Source organism: Pongo abelii, chromosome 11 (assembly GCF_028885655.2).
Source record: "Pongo abelii isolate AG06213 chromosome 11, NHGRI_mPonAbe1-v2.0_pri, whole genome shotgun sequence".
NCBI lineage: Eukaryota > Metazoa > Chordata > Mammalia > Primates > Hominidae > Pongo > Pongo abelii.
The window spans coordinates 50856428-50869951 of record NC_071996.2 but is presented as its reverse complement, the minus strand read 5'-3'; the positions used below and the strand labels follow the sequence as shown (position 1 = coordinate 50869951).

The 13524-nt window shown below is 34.5% G+C and overlaps 1 protein-coding gene across 24 annotated transcripts in view; it reads right to left on the bottom strand.

The window, feature by feature from the left end:
* MBD5 (methyl-CpG binding domain protein 5) overlaps positions 1-13524 on the bottom strand; it is a 475596-nt gene that overhangs the window by 25943 nt on the left and 436129 nt on the right. For 15 of the 24 annotated variants that reach the window (XM_063712773.1, XM_054549347.2, XM_063712774.1 and 12 more), the window contains 2 exons: positions 3484-4509; positions 1668-1876 (listed from right to left, as the gene is read on the bottom strand). In XM_063712773.1, the coding sequence (XP_063568843.1) occupies positions 1668-1876; positions 3484-4509 (1235 nt within the window). The remainder of the gene's footprint in view (positions 1-1667; positions 1877-3483; positions 4510-13524) is intronic. The other 9 variants (XM_063712788.1, XM_063712792.1, XM_063712790.1 and 6 more) reach the window with 1 other exon arrangement.

Genomic DNA, 13524 nt, shown 5'->3' with positions numbered 1-13524 from the left:
TCCACTAAGTCACTGATGATGTCCTAATTGCTAAATCTAATGGATTCTCTTCAGGCTTTATCTTACCTTTTTTCTCAGTGACACAGTTGAGCACTTCCTCTTCCTTTCTAAATTATTTTACTATGGAAGATATATATATTATAATAAAGATACAAGTTTTCTTCATCATTACTTCTCACCCAAACTCAGTTTCTTACCCTAAACTCCAGTCCTATTTCCTTTCTTAGAACTAACCAGCACTGGAGTGCATCATTCTTACCTCCCTTCCTTGCTCCCCTCCTTCTTTCTTTCAACCTAAATGGGATGGTACTAGATTCTGGATCCCACACCCCCTCCTCAGGAATCCTGCCTTATTTATTATCCCTTGAACATAAAGATGTTCCACTTTTCTGGGTCTTTCCTTTAGCGTATGATTATATTTACAGCTTCCAGATTTAAAAGTACTGTTCTGCAATACTATAGCACTGGAGTCTTGCAGTCTTACAGATCTTTCCATATCAGATTATGTAAGTCTACCTAATTTTCTAAACCACCAGGTAGATGGATATACTGTACCATAATATACTTAACTATTTCCCTACTGATGGAGTGGTTCATAATTTTTGACACCACAAATTATATTGCACTGAACATGCGCTTGTTTGTTCATATTTGAAGATTTCTCTAAAATGAGATGTTAATACATAGAAGCTGAGCTTCTGGTTAAAAGATATTTAAAAAATCTGATATGCTATCAAATTACCCTCCAAAAGGACTGTATCAGCATATAATCAGATCAACAGTAATCTGAGAGAATCTATTTCCCTGCACCCTTGTCAGAAATGGATATCATCAATCTGATGGACACATTAGTGTGATAATTTATGTAACTCTGATTGTCATTTTCATATGTTTTGGATACTTTATCTTTCAATTTCTGTGAATTGTCTGTTCATATCTATTGCTAATTCTTTTCTAATCAATTGTCCTTTCTCTTCCTGATTTGTAGGAGCTCTCTTTACGTTGTAGGTGTTAATTATTTAGTATGTATTAGGAAAATATTTTCTGCCAGGTTGTCATTTGTCTTTAGCTTTGTTTAGAATATGCTTGATCATACAGAGATTTTAAATTTTTATGTATTCAAATTTGTTACTTTTCCTTTTGACTGCCTTGGTTTTCTGTCATGCTGAAAGAGCCTTTTCTACCCCAAGATTATTTTTAAAAAGCCCATATTTTCTTCCTATGTGGATTTAGTGTTACTCTTTCCACCTACCTCCTTAACCTAGCAGGAATTTATTCACTTCGTGGAACTAAAGAAATACCATGTGGCTGAAGCCAGGGGAAGAGTGGTGAGAGCTGAGGCTGGAGAGGGCGGACAGGTGGGCATGCAAAGGAGGTGAGTCTCAGTCATGAGAACAATGATAAATGACAAAATGGCTTATGAGGGTCACACGATCAGTTTTTACTAACAGCTCCAAAAGAACTGCTGAGATACTTCAGACAAAATTAAAACAAGAAAACCTTCACACAAAAGACTGGAATGTTTAACAATACTCATGATTGAGAAATAACAGTAAATAGAGGTGAAAGGGCACATAACCTACTTTTTTCACCCTTTCCCCCAAATTAAGTGTTTAAACAAACCCAGACATTGTTTTCTTCTAAAATGACATAGGGGAGGAGAGTACCTGAAAGTTCTGAAACAGACAAGCCATGGGGTTATTGTTAGCTGGGCAAGGAATTGTGGACTGTCCTTGGAACGCCTGGAGATTCTGGTACCCCTGGAGAAGTTGCTGCTGTTGCTGATTTGGAGGAAACATCTGATTGTTGTTTAACAGCGACTGTAGATGAGTCAGTTGATGGTTATTCAAAGTATTGTTTATTGATGACATATCACCTACAGTTTGAAAAACATAAAATATAAATAAATGTGATTCTTCGGAGATTCTATGCCTCTCTTTGTACCTGAGAATTCCTGAAATAGAAACTAAGTGCTATGCTTACTTGGGTAATGCTTTTCTTTTTTACTTCTCAAAGTCTTACTAAGTGGTAAGGAAAGAGTAGCTTTATTATTTAGTTTTATCTTGTATAATTAGTTTTTTAATTTTATATCATGGAAAGACTACTTAGTCTTTGCTCTATTCATTAGGCAGTCCTTATATATTGAGCTGCAGTGTCATATGATTCCTTGATCTATTTTTAGATTTTAGATCTATTTTAGAGCACCTAAAATTAAAGGTTGGAATTAGTCCTATAATGTTTTAGCAATTGTAAGTATCTGACCAGATAATTAAAATAAGTGAGCCTGATCAGGCCTTGTTTACAAAATTTAGTTCTCAAGCCATAATCATCAATAGATACCACATCAAATCATTGATTTGGTTTAGAAACGTGCATTTTGTTTTGCAGTAGAAGGTTGGTCACCTAAAATTAAAATGGAAAAGAAAGCTAACAACACAAAAGAATTCATTGTCGTAATCATTCAAAATAAATATATAATCAGTAGGATTAATAACTAAATTTATATTCAAAATTCAAAATTATTTTGAAATTACTCTGACATTTTCTTGAGGAGAAGGTCATAGAAATTGTCTTGTAACTTGAAACATGTAAATCTGTAATGCTTTGTAGGTTATTTAACTACAAAGATTTCAATGCCAAATAGAACTAATTATACTATATTATAAAGGCATTCATAAAATCAAAAAAACATAAATAATAAACAAATTATTTTTTACACCTTGAAGATGCCATTGACATCATCATGTACATTTCCCTGTTTCTAGACTTTATGGACACCATCCCTACACTGTATATTATAGTTACCTATATTCATCAGTTAAATATACCTGGCATTATTTTTGAACTATTTTGTGATAGGATAATACAGATGAAAAACTTTGTTTTTAAGCCACAAAAGTCAAAAACATAATACTGACTGAGGAAATCTAGTAGCAGCTAGAGGGGCTGTCTGTTCCCTTGAACTTGGGCAAACTTTAGCTTTGCGTGTTTTTACATCTTGTTTCTTGTTTTGCTAGACAAGCATTTAGTTTTGTTTACTTAGGGTTCACCTGGAAAACACTTTCTCAATCTGTTTCCATCCACAGTGCAGCTGCTCATACTAACCCTGTGATGCCACACCAACTAAAATTCAAATAAAAGTGATTTTTAAGATGTACCTGTGCTTTATTATTTGAAAAATGAGACTCTACTTGGTTTAAGAGGTGATGGGTAGGTTAGGTTTAGGTGGCATCAGAATTAGAAGAGAAAGCAGATTAAAATGATATTTAGTATTGCTAGAATAGGGGAAAGAGGAAAAAGTCACTCATGTTTGTATAACTATGGTTGTGTGTGGGTGTTGTTATATTTAGTTCCTTAAGCAAGCTGTGACATAACAAAAACATTTTTAAAAATAGTGTGACAAAATGGAGTTTTTAAAAAGGAGAAAATAGAATTAGAAAAACGTTTCTTTTGTAAAAAATCTGTGAAAAAAATTTAACTTACCAAGTAGACCTGTCCCCAGTAGAGGGTTAAGTAGCTGTGGCACCACAGAGTTACTGTTGAGTTTAGCTGGACCAGGTGTATTCCCAGCATTATTAGATATATTCAGCAATGTTTCTGCCATTGACACCACTGCTGTCCCACCAAGTGTTGAGACAGTCAGTGCTGCCACTGCTGATGATGTAGTGGTTGTGGTAGTGGTTGCCTGGGAGGAGGTTGCTATGGAAACCTCTGGATGATTAGCGGTGTTGGCCGATGCCGAGTTCAGGACACCTCCCAACAGCTGGGGATTCAAGGTCATTAATCCTGAGGCCCCATTGACAGCTGGGAGGAGCAGGGGGTTAAAAGTAGTGTCACTGCCTGCAAAGCTTGGTAAAGGGTTCCCCAGTGGGCTGGTTAAAAGTGTCTCAGCTCGGCTGTTGTCTGACTGATTGCTTGGCAAATGGTCTGGTGGGGCTGTCATCTGTGTTAATGAGGGTAAAGGGGTATTTTGCTGTTGCAAAAGATCTGAGATGGTCAGATTGAAAGATGGCAGGGGAAGCATGGCAGCTGCTTGGGCTTGGTTCTGAAGCAAGGCTGCTAAGAGCTGAAAGTGAACAGGCTGCAATACCTGCCCATCCATGTCACTGGAGAGAAAAGCTAAAGCAGCGTTTACATTTGGGTTGAGAAAACCTAAAGGGTGGAGGTTGATCTCAGACTTGCCTTCTCCTGCTGAAGGCTGGAGGATATTTAATAGATTCTGGTTTAGGAGATGCTGTTGATTCACTGGCAAAGAGATAGGTAGAGAACTGAGGAGGCTGGGGTTCAAGGGGTGTGGAAGATGGTTGTTTGAAGTGCTGTTGGATGGAAAATGAAGTGCGTGCTCCTGGCCAACAAAAGGAAAATCACTCCCAATGGGTAGCTGACTCTGCAGTGGGTTTCCAGCTGCGGTGGTGACTATGACGCCATCTTGAAGAACAGACGTTGTCTTTGTGATGGCAGGGTGGTTGGTGCCTGCTATGGCTATGGAGGATGATGGTCCTGAACCGCCTAAAATGAAAAAAAAAAAAAAACCCAGTTATTAATCATGAATGTTATGTGAGACTAGGCATAAAAATGCATTAACATAAGTTTAAATTTATTTGTTCCATGGCACCTTCATTGATTGTAACTAGATTAATTGTAATCAGATCACTTGACATCTGTTAATGGGACTTAAGTTTAGAATGTATGCTTTTGAAAATAAATATATTGAAGACGTTTTATTGAGAAATAGCTGGTGAGTTGTGGTGGCAGGAGAGGTGGGGGGTTTAAAAAAAGAAATAGCTGTTGCTGACTATCAAATAGCTTGTTTTTCACAGGCAGACAAGTGAAAGGGGAAGATGGGAGAATCCATGTTCTTCATTCAATTGGGTAGATAAAAGTGGTAGTTTTATTTAAAAAGTTTTTTTCATTAAAAAAGTTATTTGTCTTTATTTATAAAACTACTACTTCCTTTTAGTGAAAAGAAACCCACAGAGGTAGAATGCACATAAAATTATAAGGCAGAAAATAAAAAGTACCTGTGAAGATTAACTATTAATATTTTAGTTTATAGCTTTCTGGGCTTTTTCTACCTGCATGTCTGTACATATGCAGGCATGCATATATATATATGCATATATATATTACATATATTTTTAAAAAATAGAATCATGCTATGATGTTATTTTGTAGTTTTTTTATTTATCAATATATTGTGATTATCATTCCATGTTAGCTTATATATAGCTACAGAACCATTTTATTAGTATCATGTATGATATACTGTACTTTAATCAATCCACAGTCATGAGTTTTTTTATTATTTCCAATCTTTTACTATTTTAAGCAACGCTATGACAAATACTCTTATTAACACTTCTTTGCCAGTTCACCTAATTATTTTCTAAGGATAAATTCTTAAAAGTGAAATTCCAGGGACAAAAGGGTTTACATATTTTAGAAGCTTTGAATACATAATGTCAAACTACCCTCCTGTGAAGTTGATCAATACACACTTAATTTACATTCCTATAAGCAGTGGAAGACAGTGCTCATTTCTCTCACCAATACTCTATTTATCATTATTTTTGACAATGAATAAAAACAATAGTTAAGAATCTTTACCATTCTGATTGCGTAAAGATACTTTGCACTTATGATTTTTTAAATTAGACCAGTCTTAAATAGCATTCTTATTCTTAAAAGCCTTACACTAGAGATGAAAATTCTGGGAATTTAATATCTGAAAAGATAAAATTTCACTTATTTATAACTGTTTTTGTGATGTTCAACCCCAGCTGCACAACAGAATTATCTGGACAAATTAAAAAAACAAAAACAAACCAATACCTGGGCCCTAACCCAGACCCGCTGAAAACTCATCTCTCGGGGTACAGCCTGCGCAGTAGTATTCTTTGAAATCACCCCTGGTGATCCAGATGCACAAGGGGTGAGGTAGATAGGGTGAAAACCACATCTATTGAAAAGGAACCTATAATCACTTTTTTGTAAATGGTCTTTCCCTGTTGTAAATGCATTGTTTTATGTAATACATGCATTTGACAAATATTTTATTATTTTAAGAATACACATTTAGTTTTATTTAAAAATACTAAACACATATATGGAATAATGAACAACACCAGTGTCACCAAAAATCTAAAATAACTCAAACATTTTGGGCTATGCTATGCCATGCTATCCTAAAAAACTTTACATTTTATCATGTTACCATTGAGGCTTCATCCAAATACACAGAAATGTTTCCATAGTTGTAACAGTAATATGAATATAATTTTATATTCTTCTTGTTTTCACCTAATAGAATAACACAAGGATTTTTCCTTTCTGATAAATAGACTTTGTATTTATATTTTAACTGTGTAGTGTATGTATTTACTATATTTATTGAACCACTGTGATAAAGTCTGGTATTCATATTTTGATTTCTCATCATTATAGATAATACAGGGATAAATATCTTTCTACATGTGATATTTGCTACCTTTGAATTTTTTCCTTAGAAAAAATTTCGTAATTGGCATGATTATTTTGAGAATCAAAAAAAGGGAAGCAAAAGTTCTGAAATATGTAAAAGTCTATAAAAATAAAAGGAGTCATCATTATTATTGACATTAGTAGTCATAGTAGTGGTGCTGTGGTAATAGTAGTAAGTACAAATCTGCACATCCAACACACTTTACAGAATATCCCTATAGCAAGGATTTGTCATTTTTCCTGGCTGTCATGGTCTGCCTTTATTTTTTTAAGAGTTTTCAGTGTTTTAAAGAATGAGATCTTAAAAACCCCTCTTTGAAAATACATAAATATTTATGAAATAATGACCACATTCACCAAGAGTAGGGTAAGAAAACATACCAAATGCTGAAGTAGGCATATAGTATACAATTCTTTAAATACGAATTCAGATTTGTTACAAAATAATCAAAACCTTAAACATTTAATTGCTTCTTAAATCTTGCTGCTATTTCCATAGATACTATGGATTATTTCTATTGGACACCATCTTTTTAATTTTTTTTAAACTTTTATTAAACCTTTACAAATATTTTTAAGAGTTTAAATAAAAAGTCTTATTTACTGGTAATCACTACTTGTGGCACTATCTGTGGCAAGTTTTCCTCTCTGCTAAATAATAATGACATATTTAGAGGTAGAGATCACAATTTCTCTAACCAAAGGCAGAACACATTTTCAAAATGCTCTAGAGTGTACATGGCAAGGCTTTGTAGATGAAGGCTTTCCTTAGAGATTATTATAATTTTTAATCTTTATTTTGCAACAGACAAGTATCCACATTTATGATTCAAGGAAGTAGTCATTTTGGGATAACATAAAAGCTCTAAATATCTAAATATTATTGAAGAATTAGAAGAAGCGAAGTGTAGATACTCTGGGTGTATTTTTGTCTTACCATCAAGAAAGTGGTGAATAACACAAGCTTCTTAAATATAGTACAAAGATGAAGGTATAGTTTTTAAAATTTTTCTTTAATTTTCAACAAATCTATTCAACAAACAGGTGTACTCTGCTGGACAACAGAATAGAACTAACTACAAAAATAAAATTTAAAAAAAACCCCTTGTTCTTTCCTGAAGGAACTAAGAGTTTAGGTAAAGAAAGAAACACAGAAATCTCTCTGTCTTTTTCTTCTCTCAAATATATATTTATTCAGAGTTTATTATGAACTAGAAAAATGTAAAGCTCTTTTCTTATATTGCTAGTATAACTATAAGGCAATATGCTAAGAGGTATAACAGGTGTATAATAAGGAGACCACTATAAAACTGAACATGTCAGGGAAAACTAGTCAAGTGGTATAACATTTGGTCTGGAATTTGAGAGATGAAAAGGAAATAAAAAGGGCCTCTATGCAGAAGCAAGATGATTTAAAAAAAAAAAAAAACAAAGACATAATAAAGTAGATGGAAGGTAATGAAGAGTCCTGTGCTTCCCCAAAACAAAGAAATATGACTGAAAACATTGTGGGGTTTCCCTATGCTTCCAGCTCCTCCTACCCATGGTCGAACCTGCTGCCTTAGATAAGCAGTGAAGACATTTGAAATCATCTTTCTAAACCATCAAAGACAAAAATCATTTCTTAGTTATCACTGTATTTCCAAGACCTAACCCAGTCTCTGACACATGATCGGCATTCAAAAAATGTTTGTTAGTATTAAAAAGATTGTAAAATCATAAAACTTGCACTCAATGTTTAGAAGTAGGTAGTTTGATGCTATGTGTTGGTGTGTTTGTGGACAAAGGGAAAGAATACCACCCGTTTGTGGAGAAAGTGAAAATGAACTCTCCAGTGTATTAGTCCAATGCCAGGAGATAAGGGACATTGGAAAGGAGATGGGTGCAAGATGACAAATTACCTAAGAAGGCTTCCAGATATTTCAAGAAGTTGAAATCACCCCACAGAGGGAGAAGTCTATCCCAAATTACTCTGAGTTCTTAAAGTTACTCATTCATGCTTACAGTCATTCAAAGAGGACCCTGAATTTGTATGAAATTTTATAGATGGAGGAAAATTTGGAAATTGCTTATTTCTGAACCACTTAATCTTGAATCTCTGGTGAACGTATTTCATAGTTCTGCACAAAAACCCTATGGTCTGTTAAACCATGGGGAAAAATGTTTCGTTAAAGCTGTTTTTTGTTTTGTTTTTGTAGCCAAGATATTTTGTGCTTAATCGAATAAAAAGGACAGTCGCTGAGATTTTTAAAAAGCAAATTATTCATTACATGTTTACCAGTTAAATAACCAAAAGGCAGCTGGGATCCTGGAACAAGTTAGTAAGTCGGAGAAGTCCTTTACTGGGAAAAAATGATTATTTCACACTGGCCAGCAGCACCATGAACTGGCATACTTTCTTTTTCTCATTGTCTCTGTTGCTTTTCAGGAGTAGGAGAGAAGACTGGAAGGCCACCCAAACAAACTTTGGTGCAAGATCTCATGCTTAGACAGCCAGAGATTAAGACAGTCTAGTCCAATGAGGAAATGACAGTGGTAGCTTGCCCAGTAGGGCAGGTTTCTTTTCTTTTCTTTTCTTTTTGAGATGGAGTCTCACTCTGTTGCCCAGGCTGGAGTGCAGTGATGTAATCTTGGCTCACTGCAACCTCCGCCTCCCGGGTTCAAGTGATTCTCCTGCCTCAGCCTCCTGTGGCACGCCCGGCTAACTTTTGTATTTTTAGTAGAGACAGGGTTTCACTGTATTGTCCACGCTGGTCTCGAACTCCTGACCTTGTGATCCGCCTGCCTCAGCCTCCCAAAGTGCTGGGATTTCAGGCGTGAACCACTGTGCCTGCCCCAGACAAATTTCTGTACGTAAACAGTATTCTGCACACACTTATAATTCATGATATATGTATACGCATATGTGTGTGTACATGGAAATAGCACGAGTAAATTTTAAAGGATATTTTCCTAATATTAATTTAATCCTTGACATGTTTTATCTGTCTCATTTTTAAAACTACTTTTCAAAACAAAGTTAATGTCTACCTCTTTTGATTCGTTTCTCTTCTTCCTGGTCATTGTTTGTATTGTGCTAAACTCTTATATGGCTGTCTCTTAAATATTAATAATATTGTTATACATGTCTTTGGATATGTACAAGATAGGATATAAAGCTCATATCAAAGAGACCAATGAAGTATTTTAAAAACCTCCTTATACCAGTTTGTTTAGCTCTAATTTTGAACAAATACTACTTTATGCTAAGAAACCTTTTCTAAATTAATATGCCCAAACACTGATTTTTATCTATAAAATTCAAGAACCTAAGAAATAAGTCATACAGAATGTGTATGCCTTCACCATCTGACCTTTATCATTTGCTTTGGTAAGTGTACTTGCATTGCAAACAGGGACAATGGTGATCCTTAATAAAAATGAATGCTTGTAGAGATAAGAGAAAATATCATGGCTTAGTAAGTCTAATAAATATAATTCACTTTTCAATCCCATTGAAATAGTAAATTTTCTCCTCTATATTTAGAGGACCGATTTTTAATGATAACAATAATAAATTGAAAGATAACTTTTATGAGAATACTAGATTTTTCTATGAGACTTTATTTTCTCAAGTTTTAGTAAGAGGGAATGGTAATGTGTATTTACAAAAACATATAAAATCTCTATCTTTGTGCTCTGGATTCTGATGTAAATTGTTAACATTCTTTTAGCAGCAATAGAAACAAAATCTTAGGGACTAGAGGCTACTTTGTTCTATTCAAGGGAGGGAGGAAGGGGCCCTAAACCAAAGGACTTAGGAGAAGGTAGAGAAGATGGGAAAGGGAGCTGTGGCAGTATCTGAGGAAATGCTCTCCACACTCAACAGGGCCAAGAGGATGGGGAGGAGAAAAGAGCAGTAGAAGGGATGCAGCTTGAATCTTGGAATATGATGTCTGTGTAGTTATGACTATCAAGGGGATCAGTCCTTTCAGTCTCGTGGTGGTGATGGAGTCAGAAAAAGAGTTTGCTTTTTTTCTTTCCCCCACCCCCTGTAATCATGTTTTGTTTCCTTTCTTAACACATATAGTTACTCTGAAAACTGTTGGAATTAACTTTAAAATTCTTGGGATTTTTCAGTTTACTCAATAATAGGGTTTTTTTTTTTAAAATTCCTCTTTTATCACATTTTTCTAAATATTTGTGAGAGAACAAATGTAGAGAAAAGAGTATAAGTCTCTTGCTGGTAGAATTTCTGTTCTCTGAATATGCACTACAGTACCTAATAGTTAAAACACTTCATCAATATTCCAATTGGACGTCTTATCTCATTTTGTTTAATGAGCAGAGCAGGCTGAGTTTCTAGATTATGAATATGCTTAGCTTTGTATTCTTCTACTGTACCCTGTTTTATCTGCAGTGCTAAAACAGTGCCTAGCACATCCTAGGTGCTCAATAAATATTTGCTGAATTAATTACCTCATGGATATTCTGAAACATTATTGAGATCTATTAGTGGGCTGCAACATCAATTTAGTATGCCCCAACTAGTATATTTTTGATAAATGAAATAGAAAAGGAAATGTAAAGAACATTGCACAGCTAGGGTAGTATTTTGTGGAAGCACTTTCTGTTAGCTTATATACGTGAGTGCTAGGTCATGATCTGTTTTGTGAGTGATTAAAATCATTTCAGTGAGTCATGGCTGTTATTAAAAAATACCAAATAGAATAAGATAAAATAGAATGGGATAAAAAATCAGAAGTTATTACAAGTAATAAGTATTTGTTTCATGAAACTTTTTGTTACACATTATAAATGTATGTCTAATGGACTGTAATGCAAGTTAATTTCCTATTGTGGGAAGAATTTTAAAAAGTTGAGAAATATTGCTTTAGGATCAGGCCCCTGAGTTGCTCAACTCTGTAGGAGATGGTCTATGGAGCTGTGCTCTAGGGAGCATATTTATCAGGCTACAGTGAGAAAGGGGTCCCTGTGGAGTTATGCAGCACAGGAGCCCTGCTCTAGTATATCTGTGATGAATACTCTCTCTTATACCTGTGCCCATGGGTCTTGGATAGATACTCCGGACTTCCCTGGACTAGCTCCAACCCCAGGAATACCTCAGCAACTCCTTCAGACTTCTGTTGTCTAGCTCCTCTTTTAATCTGTAAAAAGGTGAGCTGTTACTTTGAATTTGCAAGTAGTATAAGGCTTATAAATAATTTTTACTTTACTCTTGGCTTGGCTGGCATTAATGTTGTTTGATAGAAGTTCCTAGAAGGTAAGAATTTTATTTATGATTTGAAGTATTTAGTACTACATGCATGAAAAAATGAAATCCATTTTGATGACATCATAGGAATATTTTTTAGCATTATTTTTATGACTCAAACATTGTAGGATTAACATTACTCCATAGAATCTGGGTACGTTTTGCACCTGTGTAAATGTTTTTTGGACCACTTGATTTTAGTAAATAGTAGCTTGGGCATCTTCTAGAGAACTGAAGGATTTCTAGTGGCTTTATAAGTGAGCTCAATGAGTTGTAATGGAATAAAATTCTCCCAATTTGCACACTGGGACAATTTATTTCTTGAAAGGTACAAAATAGATCACTGAATCAGCAAACATATCACCACTCTTCGAGTTCTGTTATCACCTTTGATTACATAGACTCAACGTCTACAGCTGAACATATTTTAACTCCTTTTTTTTTTAATACAAGGAAACGTTAAACTGGAATAAGTAAACAAAATAAGTGGTGAAACCTTGATATTAGGAGACCTTCTTAAACAACAAGACATTGACTATATTAAGATTATGTTACAGCAAAGAATAAATGGCTCATTTTGCAAAAATTTACTAAAATAATAGACATAGATTTTTAATCACAAAATCCAGAATTTAGTATAGTTCTGTTGTTTGGTTAAAAAACAAGTGCAGAGAACAATTTTTAAACTACAAACTTTGTGCATCAGATTGGGGGATAAAATCTAAGCATTTAAAAATTTGAGTGAAAATACTTTCACTAGCAACTCATATTTATTCAGTCACAGCCTTCAAGGAGGCTCTTCCTCTTTCTTCAGCCTACATTAATCTATATAACACTGAATTATTTCTATACAAACCTCTCATCTCCTGAGAAGGATACTTTATAGTATAATCCACCCTTGAGCATTTTTATCCCTTAATCTTTCTGCCCCTGTAGCTTCATCTAGAAAAAACAGGGATGACAACTCCCTTTATTTTCTTTACTGCTATGTTCCAAGAACAAATGAACAAACAGGACATAAAAACCAAACTCACTACTTTGTAGTCTTTTACTCAAAGTGTTCTTTTGTGGTCTCACTATTCCATTGTCTTATACCTACCATATTAATGGCTGTCCTGAGTTTCAATCAAATGTATTTTGTGCTGAAAGAAAACTTTCTTTTGCAGTTAAAAAAATATAAGTATATAAATACTCAAGAACATTTATTTATTTGTAGGCTTATTTATATTCTTGTCATGTATATCTTTAAGAGTTAAGGCAAATAAATGTTTGAATTATTTTCTCTTCTGGCACAAACCCATATTGTGTCCCCTCAGAGGATTAAGTTTTCACGTGTTTAAAAGAGCTGATTAAATGCTTTTTTTTTAATTAGGAAAAAATAAGAGAACATAAAAGTCATTTTAAAGTGAAAAAAGTTATGTTGTGTTGAATGACTTAATGACTTTAACATATTGGAAGAAGGTAGGGTTGCTAATAAGTATGTTGGCAGAATAATCTAAATCTTTTTCCTTCTTTGAAAATTGTGAACAACTGCAGGGCAAAGGAAAGGATGGGTCATTGTGTGGATACTAACAGGGCTAAGTCCTCTGCAGAGGCTTGGGTTACTGGCATGTGTTTTTGTTATCTGGTAAGCAGGGGTGCAGTAGTTAGAGGACTAAAGAGGCCCGGGCATTTTGAAGTTTGCCAGGCAAGGGCACTTGATTTTGGAGTCTTCCTTAAGTCATAATATTATAGAACATGTGCTATAGCTACTCACATGCTGAAATGCATCTCTCTTTAAAAATGGAAAG